We start from the raw sequence: 20,177 nt of genomic DNA, 5'->3' as shown, positions 1-20,177 counted from the left end.
ACCTTGTGTTTCCTCTTGCATAAAATCATATATGCTTTCATTGTTGTGTGTCTCTCTTATATTCGTAGATTGCTTTGTTCTAAATTTCGGGTTGTCTGACTTTTTGTAAATTGAAATTGGTATAAATACTTAACATTTATACCAAATAATTGCACCTTGTGTATTAGTATAACTGTTTTAATTATGTATTGTAGAAAAAACAAAAAAGACAGAGAAAAAGAATGAAGTGACTCCGGGCATCTATCTACAGTACTCCGCGAGTCCGCGTGATAGAGCTTATTCGGCTATGGATTTGATCAAAACTTTTTTTCTGAAGAAAACAAAATACGTATAATTTTAATTGCTCTTGACTCTAGTTTACACGTCTCTCTCTCACCTCTCAAGTAGAGTCAAGAGTCAACCTTCACCTTCATATCAAGAGTAAAGTGAAGGGAACATAACTCACGTACGGTTCAACTAATCCTTCCCTCACGGCTCACAGTAAGATTTATTCTTAATTTTTCCCTGAATCTAGGAAATCATGGCAGATAAGACTGGAAAATTTTCAGCCTCTTCTTCTTCTCAGCCTCAGTGTGTATTACAATCCATATCAACTCCTTTCCCACGTCCTTCACTAGCAGAGTATGAAAATAATATCTTACATTATATCAATTCGAAGGTAGATGTAGACACAGTTAGACGCAAGAAACCAGTGCTTCTCTTGGAATCAGCTGGTAAGGAATCTTGTTGCGTCTTCAGAGTCCCTCAAAGCTTCGCAGAAATGAATCCTGAAGCCTATAAGCCCAAAGTTGTTTCCATTGGTCCTTACCATTACGGAGAAAAGCACCTCGAGATGATTCAACAGCACAAGCTTCGATTTCTCCACCTTTTCTTAGACAAGGCAAGAAAGAATGGAGTAGATATAAATGTCTTGTTTAAGGCTGTAATTCATTTGGAAGAAGAGATAAGGATATCGTACTCTGAGCATCTTTGTGAAACATCAGAGGAGCTAGCGTATATGATGATTCTAGATGGCTGCTTCATTCTCATTTTGTTACTTATCGTGTCAAGACACATTGAACTGGATGATAGTGATGATCCAATCTTCACGATCCCCTGGATTCTCCCGTCTATCGGGAGTGATCTTCTCCTCTTGGAAAACCAGGTCCCTTACTTTGTTCTTCGAACTTTATTTGTAGAATCCGAGATTGGTCTCTCTGGTGACATAAACAGGATGGCGTTTAGCTTCTTCAACCTCTCAATGGATAAACCAGAAAGGTATTGGGTGAAGCACAGAAACCTCAAGGCAACCCATCTTCTTGACCTCATGCGTATGAGCTTCATACCTAACATGGGATCTATGGATGAAGAGGAAGATTATCAACTCATTAAGGGTGAATCTGGAAAGAAATCATCCTTAGACTGTACACTGATTCTGTCGGCTACAAGACTTTCTCTCCAAGGGATAGATTTCAGGTTAAGGAGTGATGCAGATTCGATGATAGATATAAGACTAAAGAAGAACAAGCTTCAAATACCACTGTTAAGATTGGATGCGTTCATTAGCTCAGTCTTGCTCAACTGCGTGGCCTTTGAACAATTTTACACCAAGAGTAGGAATGACATAACAAGCTATGTAGTTTTCATGGGATGCCTTCTAAACGGCGAGAAAGATGCCACATTCTTGACCGACGACAACAGGATCTTAGAGAATTACTTTGGCAGCGAGATTGAGGTATCACAGTTCTTCAAAACTATATGTAAAGATGTTGTGTTTGACATAAATAGAAGTTATCTACGGAATGTGTTTGCGGAAGTTAACAAGATTAACACCTCAATATGGTACTCAGAGTATCGAGGTTATCTACGGTCACCATGGAAGGTTATGTCATTTTCTTTTAGTTTTATTTCTTCCGTGCTCCAGACCATTGCTGCCATTGTCTACTACCTTAACGACAGTAACATTAACAGCCAAACCCAATGATGGAAACCCAGCTACTCTTTTGTGACGTCCAGAGGCAAACCAAACATGCTCGAGCTTACAACGGATAGTCATTGTTACATTTGTTTTCAGTTGTGTATATTCTATTTGATTTATGTTGTGTTATTACGACCTACAATTTGGTTTTATTGTGTATATTTTATTTGATTTATGTTAATGTTATTGCTACCTACAATTTGGTTTGATTGTGTAAAGTATCTATCTATATTAACATTTTTTGGAGCAGTTTTGTCAAAGTTGTCTTGAAGTTTGAAGGTATTTACAACTAATGCCATTAACATTTATTATCCAAAAAAAAATAAAAAATGCTAACAATAATTAATATATCAAAAGTAAATCTTTGATATTAACAATGTATATGAAAATATTTCCATGGTTGAATCGTTATGTAACAAACAAATTAATGACATATTCTCCATATATTCCACAACATATTAGAACATTGCCTAAATCAACTCACCACCCATAAAAGAATATTCTTACCTAATCGGGTTTGGTAAGGCAGTTTTTTAAAGGTAACGAAATATGAACAATACTTATATACATGTAACTAAACAGTCTATACAATCTACTAACTACAGTATAACCAAACATGCTTTATTTATTATTACGAAATATAGTTTTTTTATATAGCTTTTAATAAGTAATAGTTTAGATATTTAAAACACTTTGTTAAGATTTTAAATTATGATTCTTCTGCTCTTTTCTGATGTTGCATTGAAACATACATAACATTAATGTAACACTATTTTTTTTTCTGCATTTGTTGTTATTTGAATTTTGAAAAAACGGGCATGTCTTACGCAAGTAAATAAGAAAAATTGTATTTAACCTCTCACATCTAAACGAGAACAAAAATGAATATAAATCTGACAAATTAAAGTCATATCATATCATAAATGAGAACAAAATGAATATAAATCTGAATGAGAAGTAAGTTTAACTTAACAAGCAAGATTTTATTTGGTTATTTGTCTCGCTTCTTTAGATGAACATTTAGTTATTTTAGATATAATAAATTTTAAATTTCAAAAAGTTCAAAATATTATAAATATTTACATTTATTTAAAAAAATATCACATACATAGTTATATACTTATATGGCAGAACGAGTTTGGGTTAATATTAATATTAATTTAAAATTATCATTAACTGTTACTAAACCTTGAATCATAAGTTCATTATTGTGTTATCACTATAAATAATAAAATATTAAACATATTTAATTAAGTTGATTAAATTACGGTTAAGTAAAAAATAATTTATTCTGTAATATACCGTGGGTTAAGTGCTAAAACTAACAATCAAAATACATTCATACAATCTTAAACTCTACATAAAACAAATAGAATTAACAAATAAATATAACTTGAATTTTTAAAATAGTTTTAAAAAACTCGTCCGCGGTACACCGCGGGTTAAAATCTAGTTATAATTGATTTATGTTGTGTTATTGCTACCTACAATTGGTTTTATGATTTTGTCTTGTATGTATATTTATGTAATTTGTTATTCTTGTTACATTGCACGAAATAAAAGTTTGTTTTACCTTTCCTTTGATGAAATATATTTGACTTTGCGTTGTGTACTAAAACTTTGCGTTAGAGTATATTTTTCGTCGATGTTATTTTAATAACATGATATATGCTCATAAAAATTAAATAAATATGCATGATGGATAAAACCATCGTGAATCACTAATATTAATCAAACTGACCGATTTTAAATTAGAAATAAATCTTAAACTAGTACTAAAACAAATTTTATTGACAATTATAACACAGGTAACAATTATGTTTGCATAAAAAAGGTCTATGACCAACCACCAATTAAAGTTGAGAAATTAGAAGAAAATCAATTTGGCATAAATATAGAAATAATAGAAAATTATAAACAAGATAATATCCCAAATAATTCAGAGGTGAAAAGATAAATTAAATTGAACAATCTAAAAATACTACATTAAATTTTAAAATACAGTATATTAGAAAAAGAAGACAAATATATTAATCTTTTTTTTTGGTCAACATATTAATCTTACATATTCCAAACTGAAAAAGGAGAAAGTAGGAGAAAATTTTGGTTTTAAAAAATAAGAAAATTGTACTTTTCCATTAAAAAAGTTTTACAAATAGAACACAGTTGCAAGCAATATTTTTGAATAAATTATTTTGTTAGGTGAAAAATATGAGACGATCTATCTTATTATATAAAGCTTGGTTCTCAAAGTTAGTAACTCGCCAAATCGTGACACGTGTCAGTTTTAATGATCAGAGATCAAAGTTGATTTGTTCACAAAGTGCATTAACTTCAACTCTCGTTGGCTAAGGATCAATTTCTCACCTATGTTCTTTTCAAGCAACTCAACAACACTTTTGGTGCCTCAATGAATTTAACCTAAGATCTTAATTTAGGTGATCAATCTAGTTTAAGCATTAAGAACAACAATAGATTTAGAACGATAAGATCAATCCCAAATCTAACAAACCTAACATCAATTAATCATAGAAACCCTTCTGAAATCCTAAACCTAATTGAGAAACTACTCAGACATAGAACATAAACAGCAAATCAATGATGATAAAAATATAATGGAATTGCGAAGGAATAGATTAAAAAGGGTTCAGAATTTGTCTCCAAATCAAGATCAAGAGTAGGAATAAATCTCCCCAAACTTACAAGTGCTCAAGAGCTGCGTAGTATAAACTTATGTTTCTGGAGACCGAACCTCTAACTTAAATATCAAAATAAAACCCTAAAAATCAGTTTAAAACAAAAAAAGAAAAACTTGAGTCAGAGACGGGACCGGTCGGTCTCCTAAATGGACCGGTTGATCCTGTGTCTTGATTCTGAGCCTGTTTCATATGCTCGCCAGATTGATCTGTATACTTTATTGAACATAACTTTCGATTTTACCGTTGGATCTTCTTCAAACCACTTGGAAATTATAGATAACATCTTCATGAAACTTGTGTCCAAACTGCTAACGTTTCAACTGGCCCTTTAGCTCCACATACATATTTTCATTTTAAAACGTCCAGTTTCCCTCCAAAACTACCTAACACCTGTAAAGACTTATAAAGGACTAAAAAGATTTTAAAAGCACATTTTGACTTAATAAAAGACTCAAAACAAATGTAAAAACCATTGTTAAAACTCTATAGAACACAGAGACATCAACGTTGGGCTAGATTCATGAAAGATGGGGAATGGTTCAGTGTCACGCCTCTTGCCAATTCTTTTGTCGTCGGACTCAGAGATATGATGCAGGTAGTTAATTTTCTAAACTAACCTTGCATGCATGCTAAATAAATTGCATATGAGATGAATTATTAATCTCGAATGTAATTAAATTGGTGTAACGTAGGTGTTAAGTGATGACGAGTACAAGAGTGTGTTGCATAAAGTGGGAAAGAGGCTGAAAAAGAAAGAGACACTCGATTGTCTACTTTGGTTCCCCTAGAAAGACTGTGTGGCTAAATCGAGTCGCTATAGGTCATTCACATTTGCAGATTTTGAATCTTAGGTTAAGCTTGATGTTTTTTTTTTTTCCCGCCTGTATTTCTGATAGACATCCCACCCAACTATGATTTTTGTTTCCAGGATAGATAACGTAGGTTAGTTCCTTTCAACCTTTTGCTAATTCTCCCTTACCACTGGACCACAGCTGTGCGGGCGGTTAAGCTTGAGACCCATGGAAGCAAAATCGGATTTTCTAGATTCCAATCCTCAGCAACCCCTAGTGTTGTATCCTCGTATCTTGTTCCCCAAATATCTATATTATTAATAGCTTGATTTTTTTTTTCTGAAAACATTCATATCCTACTATATTAATTGAGAAGTACAAATATGAAACTAACCTTAAAATGTGTAAAAAATTACATTCAATTGCCATTAGAAAAACTTAATTAAGATTAATTAATTAATTAATTAAATAAATATAATTAATTAAAAAACGAAAATTGGGGATACATAAAATAAAATAAGTTGTAGAAAAGTAAAAAAAAATCTACTAGAATCAAAACTAGTTCGTACTTTAAAAAAAAATTAACAGCTAAGATTTTAAAAATCTAATCGAATAAAATCTGAAGTTCATTACATGCAAATGTCTTACTAACAAGTTTTCAATAAAAATTTCTAAAATAAAAAATTTTAAATATAGACAAACCAAAATTTTAATCACAAATCTTTATAAATAACATAATTAAAAATTTTCATCAAATAAAAAGTTCAGCCCGCGGTTTTCCGCGGGTTAGTATCTAGTTGTCTAAGTAAATGTACCGAAAACCTTTTTATTCGCAAAGTTTTGTCTTTCAGGGTAAACTATTAATTTCAAGTTTATTGATAGATGCAAAGAAAATTAAATCTTAGATTATATGTTACCAGCATGCATGTCGTTGGCCATCGTAGGAGGCGTTGACGCTGCCTGTAGCTAGCAACTGAAGTGGAAGATGGTCGAAGAGTAAGGGACTTATGTGGATAAAATGACTACATAACACCACATCTCTATGAATCTCAGACATCGCAACCACTCTTTACAAATGCTTTTTAATTCGACATTTTTGTTTGTTTAAATAATTTGACAGGTTGTTAGGAAATCAGGTAACCGTTGTTGCCAAATACCAAAAAAAAAAAAAAAAAAAGCATTGACAGCAACATAAATTTAAGAAAAGCCGAATTAAAAAGCAACATATTTTTTTGTTAATTGTAATCGTGACCCTCACTTATAAATACATCGACATTATTTATTTCTAAAAACCTTCGATCTTCCATCTTTAAAGTCCCCCACTTAGCTGTGTGTATTTTTAAATAGATCCACACACGGAAAATGAGAATGGTTACAAAACTATTTCAACTTTATTTATTTATGGTTACACAATTGTCTATATAAGAACCATCTTCCCATGTACGAAAGAAATTATACACACACAAAACACACGTCCTATTCCTATATACTAATTACAAAAAAAGACAGACATGGAAAATGAAGATAACTCAAGTCCCTTGGTCGTTGAGAAATCAGAAGTGGTTCTAGTGAAACCATCAAAGCCAACACCTGATGTCTCTCTGTCTCTCTCCACCATTGACAATAATCCTTACATCGAAGCCATCCTCAAAACCATTTGGGTCTTCGCTCCCAAACCTTATCTTAAAGATCAACCCAGCCATGATCCAGCTTCTCTTCTCCAATATGCTCTCTCTAATGCCCTTGTCCATTACTACCCTCTTGCAGGAAAACTTCACCGGAAGTCCGATGACAATAGACTTCAGTTGAATTGCAAAGCCGGAGATGGAGTCCCACTACAAGAAAACACGTCTTTTGCGATGGACAAATCTATCGCGAATCCCTCGCAAATCGACAAAAGCGAGAAATTTGCGAGGAAAGTCCGTTCCTCGCAAATCGCGTCTCGCAAATCGGTCAACGTTGCAATTCCCTCGTAACTTTTGCGAGGAAACGTTGTCCCTCGCAAATCCCACGCATTTTGCGAGGAACTATTATTCTAGCAAAATCCTAGCAATTAAATCCCTCGCAAATTTGCGATGCTTTTGCAATTAAAATTTCCGTTGCAAATTTTAATAACGGTGCAAATTGTAAAAAAAATTAGAATTTTCATTTTGGTAATTAAATTAAACCTGTAATTAAAATTAAACCTGGAATTATAATTAAACTTTATACTTAAGCAAATTAATGCTATAATTAGAAGTACTAAGTTTACAATAACAAAACATAATAACCGATTTTGTTGTACACAAAAAATAGATATGAGAGGATAAAGAGTACTAAGTTTACAAAACAAGTTCATCATTGTTTACTGTCCGGTGGTTCCATCTCCGGTGGCAGGTCTGGCCGGTGAATCTTCTCGGCGAAATCTAGCAGCAAACTCTGGATCTTTAGATGCAAGATAATCAAAGTATGCATCATAACTATGCATCTTCTCTGAATTTTCTTGCATCTTTTGTGCATTGGCCTGTAGTTGAGTTGCCTGAGTTTCAAGAACAGCTTCGGCAGCAGCAAGCTTCGCAGCTAGAACAAGTAGATCTTCAGAAGGAGGAGGCGGTTGAACAATATGAGCTGAAGATGCTTCTGCTTGCATGTTACCAACACCATATATCCGGTTCTTTTTCTTCGGAGCAACCTGCCAACAAAACATATGGACACCATAAGTGTTTACACAAACACAAACATTAACATAAACAATGAAGCATGTTTTACCTCGGCATAAATTTGGTTCTTCACAATTAGTGATAACCCACCAGAAGCACTACTCTCCATGTTATCCGCTGATATTAGGGAAGACTCAGCTTCAGCTATCTTTGACGACACTTCATTGAACACCTTCTCAGACAGTCCATCAACAAACGACCCATCAGGTTTCCTATGAGTATCTTCTAGTACTCGCAGGAAATCAGGTAGTGGCTCACCAGTACTCTCAGACTAAAAACAGAGAAATCAAACAACTATATTACTATATTGTATATATGATATGATTAATGAACTTGTGTTAAACATAGATACTTACAAGCTTTCGTGCTCGGGCTTTAAAAGAGGTCTGACCAGAACGGTGCTTATGTATTTCGGTGCCATCAGGATCACTATAGCGAGCATTACGGCTATTGATACTCTTTGCTTCTGATTTTGGTTCACAACAAAAGTTGACCAAGCCATCCCATACAGTAGGATCAAGCCACCGCGGCATTGCGTCATTACCTTTCTTCCTCCACTTACCCTTCCACCGAGACACTTGATCACTCATCCGGGTCTTCAACTTCTTTTGAAACTCAGCTCTAACTCTTCCATTGATGGACGCATCCCAATTGTATGTTTGCTTGTAAAGACATAAAATGAATCAGAAACAGAATCAGAACCAAATTCGAATGATAAACACACAAAATCTGTAATTTAAACACAACAACAATTTGTAACTTACCGCAAAAGTTTCAAACCACCGGTTTACAACCGGACCTGGTGTTTGGGTCCAATTGGCATGAGCTGACTTGAAATCTCTTTCAAAAATGGCCCGGACAGTAGCAGCAACCGAAGAATCCTGGTCAAACCTACAAAACATAAGATAAAAGGAATTAGGATCATTGAAAATACAAAACATAAAGATAAACTATATGTTAGATACATAACATTCTCACCAAATAGTACCCGGAGGTCGCTTAGGATCCAGTTTTGGTAAGCCAGCACGCCCGGGACTTGCATGTAACTTTTCCAAAGTGAAAAACACTTGAGAGGCACTTGCACCGTTGACACATGACGTTGATTGCTGAGGAGGATCATTTTGCTGAGGAGGATCATTTTGCAGAGGAGGAAGATCATTTTGCACCGGTGAGGTACCTTGAGAAGAGGCGGTAGAATGTAGCCTTTGAGCAGAGCCAGTAGAGCGTACCCCTCGAGAAGGGACGAGAGGAGATAATCCTTGTGAAGATATGAACCTTGAGTAATGGTTTTGGTTGACAGATCCGTTTTGGTCTCGAGAAGACATCTGAGAAGAGAAGGAGAACATGTAAAATTAATCATTACCCTAAATTAAAAACAAAAATTAAAACCCCTAAAATCGAATCGAAACCCTAATCCCAATCGAATCGAATTAAAACCCCTAATCCCAATCGAATTGAATTAAAACCCCTAATCCCAATCGAATCGAATTAAAAACCCTAATCCCAATCGAATCGAATTAAAACCCCTAAAATCGAATCGAAACCCTAATCGAAACCCTAATCGAATCGAATTAAAACCCCTAATCCCAATCAAATCGAATTAAAACCCCTAATCCCAATCGAAACCCTAATCCGAATCGAATCGAATTAAAACCCCTAAAATCGAATAGAAACCCTAATCGAAACCCTAATCGAATCGAAACCCTAATCGAAAAACCCTAAATCGAAACCCAAAAATTGTAATAAAAACCCTAAATCGACAAACCCTAAATCGAAACCCATCTAAAAAACAACAGAAGAAGAGAGAGGAGGAGGAGATTAGTCGGAGAAGGGATGAGAGGAGGAGTAGACTAACCTGAGAAGGGATGGGAGGAGGAGTAGACACCGGAGAAGAGATGAGAGGAGGAGTAGACAACCGGAGAAAGGATGAGATGAGGAGTATACAACCGGAGAAGAATGAAATCGGAAGAAGAAGATAAGTTTTTAGGGTTTGTCGGCTGCGGGTGTTGGTTTGAGCTTCGCTCAAACTAGGTTTTTTACTTATATAAGAAATTAATGGCGTCGCAATTCCAACGCAAAATTTGCGAGAGATTTACTAGAGTCCCTCGCAAAAGCATCGCAAACAATAATTAATATAAATTTTCTTATTTACAGTTTTTTGCGACCAAATTGCGAGGGAACGTAGCAAATCCCTCGCAAAATCTTTAGGGTTTAGGATTTGCAATTGTCATTAGTGCCCTATCTTATATTATAAATATTGAATTATATCAATTTAATAATTATTAGTAATGTAATTAGTCTTAAAGGTCAAGGTTCAACGGTTTAGGGTTGTCATTTGCGAGGGAATTGCTATGTATTGAGTCCTTTGCAATGGATTTGCGACGAATTTGCTATGGCTCTAGCAAATCAGTCGGAAATTTGTCGCAAACCTTGAATATCTAATTTGCAAAAACCATCAAAATAATTGTAACAAATTAGTCAAATTAACTTTCAAGTATATTATAAGGTCCAATGGTGTCATCATACTCTTTTCTATCATCAAACTTTCCAAAATTGTCCAATTTTGCATCTTACTCTAAACATGATGATGTTCTACACTATATCACATATATGTTCAATACATTGAGACAAATATTTACCAAATTGTCCAATTCTCTAACAATTTTGTGTTGCACTGCTATCTTTGATTAACAATTTTGGATTCATCTTTTTTAATCATTAATAGTAATGTAATAAGTCTTTAGGGTTTAGGGTTTAGGGTTAAGGGTTTAAAGTTTTTTTTGCGAGGGAATTGCTATGTTTTGAGTCCTTTGCAATGGATTTGCGACGAATTTGCTATGGCTCTAGCAAATCAGTCGCAAATTTGTCGCAATCCTTGAATATCTAATTTGTAAAAACCATCAAAATAATGTTAAAAGTTAGTAAATTCACCTTATGAACACACTCAGATGTATTTCAGAATAATTCTATTAAGTTTTGTAATAGCAAATTTGCTATGGCTTTCGCAAATCACTCGCAATTCCATAGCAAATTTGCTATGGAGTTTGTTCTCGCAAAATCGTCGCAATATTGCGATGGATTTGCGAGGAAAGGGACTTTCCCAGCGAATTTGTCACAAATGAGCAGCGGATTTGCGACGGATTAGTTCCTCGAAAATTTGCGAGGGATGTGCTACGGTTTTTTATTTCCTAGTAAATCCCTCGCAAATCTATCGCAAATTTGCGAGAGCTGTACTCCGTCGCAATGTGTCCTCGCAAAAGGCTTGTTTTCTTGTAGTGCCCTTTATAAGGGCAACTGCCAGATGCACTCTCTCTTCTCTCAGTTACATGGACAATGCTGATCACTTGGCCGGAGCCTACCAACTCGTGCCTTGTTACGAACCAGTGAAGGGTTGTGAGGGATACGATCCTCTGGCTTTACAGGTCACTAAGTTTGCATGTGGAGGAATCACTATTGGAATGTCTCACTCTCACTCAGTCTGTGATGGTGTTGGAGTGGCTCAGTTTTTCCGAACGATGATCGAGCTTGCCTCCGGAAAGACCCAACCCACCGTCATCTCCGTATGGCAGAGAGAGAGGCTCACCTTTAACAACATTAACGGTATGCAACCAAACTTTGATGTTTTAATATATAAATTTTTTTTTACATGTTGAAAGGTTAATTTTTTACATTTTTAAATGTTAAAAAAGTACCCTTGTTTGTTTTACATTTTTATTTTTATAATCTATATCTGTAAACGCAAAACGCAATCTGAAATTTTTTTGTTTGCGTAAATAGTAACAATTGTTTCTTTTTTTTTTGGTTAAATAACTTTGAACTATGGTAACAAAAATATTGTAGCTGAACTCGGAGACTTCAACCAAAATCCGGAAGTTGTTGATTTGCCGAAGGCTTTTACGTCTATTGCTACTTCGCCTTATACACTGACTGAGGACATGGTCCGTGAGATCCTGGACATTACTTCCGAAGATATTACAAAACTCAAAAAGTTAGTTGGAGAGGACGAGCAAATGACGAATGACAAAGAGAAGATGGTTGTCACGACTCTAGAGATTCTTGCCGCCCACGTCTGGAGAGCACGATGCCGCGCCCTGAAACTGAATCCAGAGGGAACTACGGTTCTAGGGTTAGCCATTGGTATCCGTAGCATTATGGAGCCGGCATTACCAGAAGGCTACTACGGCAATGCCTTTGTCAATGCATATGTGTCATTGACAGCTAGCGAGCTAAGCGAATCATCATTGTCTCATATCGTGAGGCTCATAAAGAACATGAAGACAGCTGCGATACGCAAGCAGTATGTATTGGGGGAACTTAGCAAGATTGAGGGAACTTTAAAGATGAAGGCATCGTTTGAGGGCATCAACGCAGGGTCCATGATGCTCTCGGATTGGCGACAAATCGGTCTGCATTATAATGGCTGGGGAGGTTTAGTGAACATAATACCGTTGTTTTCAGTGAAATTTCCCCATCTCTGTGCTTTTTTGCCAGCGTCAAAGGCAGTTCCAGGGATGCAAGGTGGCGTTCGAGTGTTAGTTACGCTACCGAAGGCTGCAATGGCTAAGTTCAAAGAGGAGATGAATGTTTCTTAACTATTAAACGGCGTACGGTCTTGCAGGAGCTTGATTAATGTTTCAAGTATATATTGCTTTTGATTTTATTGTGAACAATTACGTATTGAATAAACCCTCGAATCGTGTGAAATGTTTTTTTGACCTGTAGTGAATATTTATTTTTGTTGTTGAGACTAACTTTTCTATTATGTTTTAAAATTAAAACCTGCAATTATGTAAAACGAGATACATTTATATTGGAATTTTAAGTAGATTGCTTTATGTAGACATTCTTGAATTTTAAGTAGATAGATTGCTTCAACAAGAAATGACTTTTATTTCTTTCTTGGAAACCCAAAGCATCAAACCTCTTACTATGTGATGGAAGCGGGTGGATGCTATGACCACCTCCGGGGCAAGATAAACTTATCATCTGACATTCAGCGAAGGCGAGGGCCTTTCAAGTTCACTAACCTGATGTCTTCCCAGTCAGAGTTCTTGCCGCGTGTTGAACGGTTTTGGCATGAAACTCCTAGTCTATATCATTCCACCTCTTCACTGTTCTTTTTGAGTAAAAAGATGAAACAGCTAAAACCTTTGATTCGTGAGATAAGTCGAAATACGCTCTCTGACATTTCCCGCCAGTCCTCAGAAGCCTATGCGGATCTTTGTGCAAAACAGCTTGCCTCTTTTTCCCACCCTTCTCCTCAGGATGTTGCTGCTGAATCTTCAGCCCATACACGATGGGAGAGAGTTGCAGGGTTGGAGGAACGTTTCCTCAAACAGCGGTCTAAGTTGCATTGGTTAAATGTAGGGGACAAAAACAATAGAGTGTTTTACAATGCTCTAAAGGAACGTTTTTCCCAGAATTTTTGCCCCAAACCAATCTGCCTTCATCAAGGACCGGTTGTTAATGGAGAACCTGCTTCTTGCAACAGAAATAGTTAAGGACTATCACCGGGATGACCTCTCTCCTCGATGTGCCATGGAGATTGATATTTCAAAAGCTTTCGATTCAGTGCAATGGCCTTTCCTGTTCAATGTGTTGGAGGCTTTAAATCTCCCGGAACAGTTCATTCATTGGATTCGTTTGTGCGTATCCACGGCTTCTTTTTCGGTCCAAATCAATGGTGAACTGGCTGGTTATTTCAATAGTGAGAGGGGTTTACGGCAAGGTTGTTCTCTCTCGCCTTACCTCTTCGTGATTTGCATGAATGTCTTGTCCTCTCTTCTTGACCAGGCCACTGTGAATCGTCAGTTTGGTTATCATCCTCGTTGTAAGCACCTGCAACTTACACATATTTGCTTTGCGGACGACATCATGGTTTTCTCAGATGGGCAAGCTTCCTCCTTAGCAGGCATACTCGAGGTTTTGAAAGATTTTGCGGCGATGTCCGGGCTTACTATTAGTCTAGAGAAGTCGACTTTGTTCCTGGTCGGAGTCTCAAATTCCTCTCGTGCAGAGCTCCTGGCTCAGTTTCCCTTCGCATTTGGCTCTCTACCTGTTCGTTACTTGGGCTTACCACTTTTAACAAGGCGAATGACTATTCATGATTGCCTTCCATTGATAGAAAAGATAAAGGCATGCATTGGTTCTTGGAAGCATAGATTTTTATCCTTTGCAGGATGGTTACAGTTGCTCAGCTCGGTGATTGCGAGTCTCACTAATTTTTGGATTTCAGCTTTCAGGCTGCCCAGTGCTTGTGTTCATGAGATTGAACGCCTTTGTGCAACATTTCTTTGGTCTGGACCGGATCTCAATGGAAGAAAAAATAAACTTGCTTGGGAGGATGTGTGTAAGCCTAAGTCTGAAGGTGGTCTGGGTTTGAAGTCTATTGTTGAGGTCAACAAGGTTAGCTGTTTTAAATTAATTTGGCGGATAATCTCAGCTTCGAACTATCTTTGGGTCAACTGGATCAAGAGGGAGCTCCTGCGTTCATCTTCCTTTTGGTCAGTCATGGAATCCACAACCTTGGGCTCGTGGATATGGAAGAAATTACTCAAGTACAGACCCTTGGCAAAGCCTTTTCACATGATGGACGTTCAGAACGGTCTTCACACATCGTTTTGGTATGACACTTGGTGCTCTTTTGGTTGTCTTTACGATCTCCTAGGGGACCAGGGGTTCATTACTCTTGGCATTCTTTCCACTGCTACAGTTGCGTTAGTTCTTCAGTCTCACCGGGGTCGCCGTCACCGCTTTGCTTTGCTTAATAATATTGAGTTGGAGATTGGTGAGCTCAGAGGTCGGGGACAGCGTGCCCAAGGTGACAATGCTCTGTGGCGACAGTCTAACGGGACATACATGCCTCGGTTTTCAACTTCAGAGACATGTCTACAACTAAGGCGAGTGGTTTCAACAGTGGGTTGGTATCCATGTGTTTGGTTTGCTGACTCTGTTCCAAAGTATTCTTTCATGCTCTAGCTTGCTGCACGACACCGACTTACTACCGGAGAACGCATGCTATCCTGGAACCACGGTTTGAATCCCTCGTGTGTGTTCTGTCAGGCGCCAGTCGAGACCCTTGGTCATCTTTTCTTTGCTTGCCCTTATTCGGTTCGAGTATGGGAAAACCTCACCCGCCAACTCTTTTGCCACTGCTACTCAACCTGTTTCACTCAGATTCTGTCTCTCCTTTCGAGTGCCACGATCACAGGTACAACGTGTTTCCTTCTACGCCTTATCTTCCAAGCCGCTGTTCACTCGATTTGGTTGGAGCGTAACCGGCGACGTCATGGGGATAAGTCTACCACCTCTGCGCAATTAACCAAGTTCTTGGATAGACTGGTCCGTAACAAGCTCCTTTCGCTGCAGCAACACACGACCAAGTATGCTGATGGCCTGCAACTATGGCTTGCAACTCGACATTGACTCATTCTCCTCTTGTACTTTATTCCAATTTTTTAAAAACTTCTAGGCATTTTGCATAATTCTTTTGATTCAAGAATACATTTATTGTAAAAAGGAACTTTTTTTGTTTTGAATATATTTTCACATTCATTCAAAAAAAAAAAAGTTAAGGGGAAATGCAGTAAATTAAGATTTAATGCATTATATTTGCTTCTAACAGCGAAAAAGGATACCCCTGACTTCCCCATATTTCTTTTGTATCACTTTGTACGAAAGTTTCTACATTATTCATTACTTGTTGCTTAAGTAACCTGTTTGACATGAAAGCCATTTTCATATAAAATCCTAAAGCACGGCTTCCTAAACCACAACCCGAACTGCTTCTTCTTCTCCAATGGATAACCAAGAAGAAGAGTCTAAGCAACCTCCAAACAAACTTCCCGATCTAACCCTCTTCGAGCGAGCAAATTCTGAAGTTGCTCTTGCTGCCTCCCAAGCTAATTCCCATTTTGCCCCTGTTATGCATGATTCGGTCTCTTCAATGCTTTCGATGATGGAAAGTGGCGAAGAATCTGAAGATGAAGATGAAGAAGAAGAGACCAATGAGAACTACTACGAGTATTTCGACAGCAATGGATATGGAGAAGATGAAGACGAAATCAATGAGTTTCTTGAAGATCAAGAAAGTAGCAACTCCAACCCTGAGGAGGATGATTTTTTGGAGGAAGAAGATGAGATTGATCCCGACCAGTTGTCTTACGAGGAACTGATTGCACTTGGTGATTTCATCGGAGTCGAAAAACGTGGGCTGACTCCTACCGAAATCTCCACATGTTTGAACGCATCGACATACGTATTTTCAAATAACAAAAACGAGATTGATCGTTGTGTGGTTTGCCAAATGGAGTTTGAAGAAAGAGAATCTTTGGTCGTTCTCCGACCTTGTGACCATCCATACCACTCTGATTGTATAACCAAATGGCTTGAGACGAAGAAGACTTGTCCCATTTGTTGCTCTGAACCATCTGTCAAGTGAAATGTCGAAAGAAATAAAATTATCGATTTTTAATGTTTTTAAACGAAAATTAAAACCCTAGAATAAATGTCTATACAGTAGAAACATCTGGTATTGGATTCTAATTTATGAAGATTTTTGAAGTGTTAAACAAATCATTAAAAGTCGATAAGTGAATGATTGTTAAAGATTGATAAAGAGTTTTATTGATTAGTTTTCTAAAATCTTGTAAAGTCCTCCAAACAATCCATGTATTTTTGTGAGACTTTCCATGACTTTATTTTGTAAAGAAAATGTCTAAAATGATGAACCAATAACATAATAATTGAACTCATTAACAATCCTAAATTCTTTTGTTTAAATTGAATAACACAAAACTTTTAATGACTTTATAAAATTTTGAATCTAATAACCCAAATTTGTTAAGATTTTAAATGATTTTTTACAAATCACAAACTAATAACACTAAATTTTAACAGAGTTTAACAAAATCTTCATCTAATAACAACAGATTCTACGTAACATTTAAAATCTATAAAACTCTATTCAAATCTCAAACCAATAACCTCCACTATAATCTCAAATCAATCTTTAACTCTATTAATATTCTTTAAATTAATGCTCGCTATAAATTAATAATTTTTTTTCGGCGCCGAGTTAAACCAATGTAAAAAATGACACAATTTGATAAAATAATAGATAATTTTTTTTTTGAAATCCTATGTAAATATATGGCCCCATAAATATCATAAATTAATAATGATAGAAACTCTCTCTCTCTCTATATATATATATATCTTAAAAAAATTAGTGAAATATGACTCTATTGTTGTTTGCCTATTCTTGAAATTGCATTATTGCTGAATCTATAATTTTTCTCATTGCATCAATTTTTGTTTTTTTTTGTGTTGTTTTCTCACATTGCATCCAAAAATTGTGGAGCGGAATATCTTCTTGGACTTCATCGTGAAGGCTAGTAACATCAATTTCTTCTAAACTCCGATCTTCTAAAACTTTATCATTTTTCACATGGATAATTTATTAAACTATTTAACATCCATTACATTACGATAGCCGAAATTGTAAATTAAACAATTTATAAAAAAAATATAAATTATAATAAACGTATCTTATTTTTAATAAAAAATGTTTAAAAATATAAAATAAGAAAATCACTCTCACGTCGGATTTTCTTTACTGTGTTATAAAATATGATATCATCATGGTTTCATGATAGGTGCCTTTTTTAAATAGTTTTTATTTATTTATTGAGTTTTTAGAGCCATTTCAGGTTCAGATGCGATTTGGGATCAATCGGAGTATTTTAGAACTATTTGGAGAAATATGACTATTTATAGGATTTAAAGTCATTATTTAGACTTAAGCTTTATTTGTGAGAGAGATATGTAGAGAGCTAGGAGAGATAAGGTTGTCAAAATGGTTAACCCAACTCAACTCAACTCATTATCCAATGAGTTAAAAGTTAAATGAGTTTATGAGTTAACTCAACTCAATTAACATTTGAGTTGGATCATGAATACATTTAGTTAAATGAGTTAGATAAATAATTGGGTTAACACACTACAATATAAATTAATTAATATTAAATATAAAATAATTATAATTAATCTTTATTATCATTTTTACTATATCATCCTTATCACCATCACATAACTTTTAGTAGAAAATTATGAAGGAAAAATCCGGTTTTGCATTTTGACTGGAAAATTGTAGGTTTGGAATTTTGACGGAAATTTTCTGGTTTTTAGCGGAAAATTACGGTTAACGTTTTTGGCAGGTAATTACGGGTTTGTGTTTTTGGCGGGAAATTTACGAGTTTGCGATTTTTGGCAAAAAAAAATTACGGATTTGCATTTTAGTAGAAAAATTGTGGGTTTGCGTTTTCGCGGGAAATTTATGGGTTTGCGTTTTTGGCGGGAAAATTGCCGATTTACGTTTTGGCAGGAATTTATGTTTTGGCGAGAAAACTGCGGATTTGCATTTTTGGCGGAAAAATTATAAGTTCAAAATTTTGGCGGGAAATTGCGGGTTTGGAATTTTGGCGGGAAAATTATAAGATGATGATGATGACATCATGTTGTTGACTATGATATATATTGATATGATGGTGGTGATGTTAATATTATTATGAAGGTATGATGATGATGATGATAATATGACAATGTTGAGATTTGTAGAGAGCTTGGAGAGAAGAATCATAAACTCCTTCCTAGAAGATTCAAAACTCTTTTACTCATTTTATTAATTTTTATATGCAATCTTTTTTATTGTTTGTTTCATTCACAATGTTTGAGTAGATTCCCAGTTAGGTTTCAGATTTCCAAAGGAATTCATGAATTGTTAAGTTATCAGATTGTTAGAACAATATCTATAGAGTTATTCATCTAGATTGTGCTTATTGATTATTATAGAGTGGTGAGAGCAACATATAATCTGATCTTAAGTTAATTAAGTAGACATGAGTGTTATGATTGACTGAAATAAGTTTAGATGAGCAAATTAAAATACCTATTCACAAAGAGATTTGATTTAGAGATTTTGTAAATTTATCAAAGAATTTATTGCTGGTTTCATCTATAGGATTTGTAAAGAGATTTGGAATTCTAGTTTTTAGACTAGGCCTGGACATAAAAACCGTACCCGAATACCCAATCCGGAACCCGACCCGAAAAACCGGGTTCGGGTTGGATATGGGTTTGCCTATAAACCCTATTGGGTTCTATTTTCCAATACCCGTGGGTTCGGGTTAGGGTCGGGTAATACCCAATACCCATTTGGGTACCCATCAAACCCGAACATATAAACATATTTATAATATTTAGCATTAATATAATGTAATTATCCAAAAATATGATTATAATTTTACATATTTCATTTAGTTTTATTCTTAAATATCAAAAAATATTTTAAATATCTAAAATATTTTTTCATATAAGTCAAAATTTATTTAAATTTAAATAATTTAAAAGATGTTTTTTCGGGTAACCGGTAGTTTGGGTGCTAATCGGGTTCTAAAATTTGTAACCCGAACCGACCCGAACCCGATAATACCCAAATCGAACCGAACCCATATATCTAAAAATACCCAATAGGTTCTATTTTTGTAAACCCGTTGTAACATCCGCGAACTGAAATCCCGGTTTAGGGGATTGCATCGGTCGATGCGTATAGTGCATCGATCGATGCAGGTTCAGTTTTCTGCGGACGAGTTAAGTTAAACGCTGCATTTTGGGTTAGGGAAAACCCTTAACACGAGTTTTGTCTCATTAGTCGGGTTTTGGCCGCTTTTGAGAGAAAAAGAAAGAGAAAAGTTCCCTAAGTGTTCATGAGTGTTCTTGGTGATTTCTGGAGATTGGAAGCTGTTACTGTAGAGATCTGTAGTTGGGATCGTTGTAGGAGCTTCCTGGAAGTGTTTTTTTGTTGGTTTAAGGTTCAGATTCGTCTTGGCAAAGGTAAGTGCAGTACCATGGCTTATCTAAGCTAGAGAACTCTCTAATTTGCTTGCAATGTGTTATTAGACTCGTTAGATCGTTATTTTGGACGTTAGGAAGCTTTCTTGTGGCTTGGGATCGAGTTTTGTGGTTGTAGGAA

At 35.7% G+C, this 20,177-nt stretch overlaps 3 protein-coding genes and 2 pseudogenes across 4 annotated transcripts; 4 read left to right on the top strand and 1 right to left on the bottom strand.

Moving 5' to 3' along the window:
- Nucleotides 1–393: 393 nt before the first annotated feature.
- Nucleotides 394–2,156, top strand: LOC104780525 (UPF0481 protein At3g47200 pseudogene; annotated as a pseudogene). Its single transcript, XR_015596829.1, has one exon. The product of XR_015596829.1 is annotated as a UPF0481 protein At3g47200 pseudogene (transcript).
- A 4,767-nt stretch (nucleotides 2,157–6,923) lies between these two features.
- LOC104783871 (spermidine coumaroyl-CoA acyltransferase pseudogene) lies at nucleotides 6,924–12,738 on the top strand (annotated as a pseudogene).
- On the bottom strand, nucleotides 7,792–9,471 carry LOC147945947 (uncharacterized). The gene is made up of 5 exons (XM_087511327.1): nucleotides 9,125–9,471; nucleotides 8,911–9,037; nucleotides 8,503–8,808; nucleotides 8,196–8,417; nucleotides 7,792–8,118 (listed from the first exon to the last, which is right to left on the bottom strand). Exons 1-5 carry the CDS (start codon nucleotides 9,469–9,471, stop codon nucleotides 7,792–7,794), a joined length of 1,329 nt encoding a protein of 442 aa, XP_087367453.1.
- A 342-nt stretch (nucleotides 12,739–13,080) lies between the features above and the next one.
- On the top strand, nucleotides 13,081–15,467 carry LOC147945946 (uncharacterized). The gene is made up of 3 exons (XM_087509423.1): nucleotides 13,081–13,460; nucleotides 13,567–15,105; nucleotides 15,209–15,467. Exons 1-3 carry the CDS (start codon nucleotides 13,081–13,083, stop codon nucleotides 15,465–15,467), a joined length of 2,178 nt encoding a protein of 725 aa, XP_087365549.1.
- A 456-nt stretch (nucleotides 15,468–15,923) lies between these two features.
- On the top strand, nucleotides 15,924–16,635 carry LOC104780524 (uncharacterized). The gene has a single exon (XM_010505027.2). It carries the CDS (start codon nucleotides 15,945–15,947, stop codon nucleotides 16,584–16,586), a length of 642 nt encoding a protein of 213 aa, XP_010503329.1. The 5' UTR covers nucleotides 15,924–15,944; the 3' UTR covers nucleotides 16,587–16,635.
- Nucleotides 16,636–20,177: the final 3,542 nt, after the last annotated feature.

The sequence above is a fragment of the Camelina sativa genome, chromosome 4 (assembly GCF_030686135.1).
Source record: "Camelina sativa cultivar CO46 ecotype springtype chromosome 4, ASM3068613v1".
Taxonomy (NCBI): domain Eukaryota; kingdom Viridiplantae; phylum Streptophyta; class Magnoliopsida; order Brassicales; family Brassicaceae; genus Camelina; species Camelina sativa.
The sequence above is the reverse complement of the archived record's forward strand: the minus strand, read 5'-3'. Positions and strand labels throughout refer to the sequence as shown.

Excerpts from the sequence above, each read along its gene's own strand:
- LOC104780524 (XM_010505027.2), top strand. The coding sequence starts at position 15,945 with ATGGATAACCAAGAAGAAGAGTCTAAGCAACCTCCAAACAAACTTCCC.
- LOC147945947 (XM_087511327.1), bottom strand. The coding sequence starts at position 9,471 with ATGTCTTCTCGAGACCAAAACGGATCTGTCAACCAAAACCATTACTCA. Across the intron at positions 8,809-8,910 it reads GGTGGTTTGAAACTTTTGCG|CAAACATACAATTGGGATGC; the intron begins GTAAGTTACAAA and ends TGTCTTTACAAG. Across the intron at positions 8,418-8,502 it reads AAGCCCGAGCACGAAAGCTT|TCTGAGAGTACTGGTGAGCC; the intron begins GTAAGTATCTAT and ends CTCTGTTTTTAG.
- LOC147945946 (XM_087509423.1), top strand. The coding sequence starts at position 13,081 with ATGGAAGCGGGTGGATGCTATGACCACCTCCGGGGCAAGATAAACTTA. Across the intron at positions 13,461-13,566 it reads CGATGGGAGAGAGTTGCAGG|AATTTTTGCCCCAAACCAAT; the intron begins GTTGGAGGAACG and ends CGTTTTTCCCAG. Across the intron at positions 15,106-15,208 it reads TTTGCTGACTCTGTTCCAAA|GCGCCAGTCGAGACCCTTGG; the intron begins GTATTCTTTCAT and ends GTGTTCTGTCAG.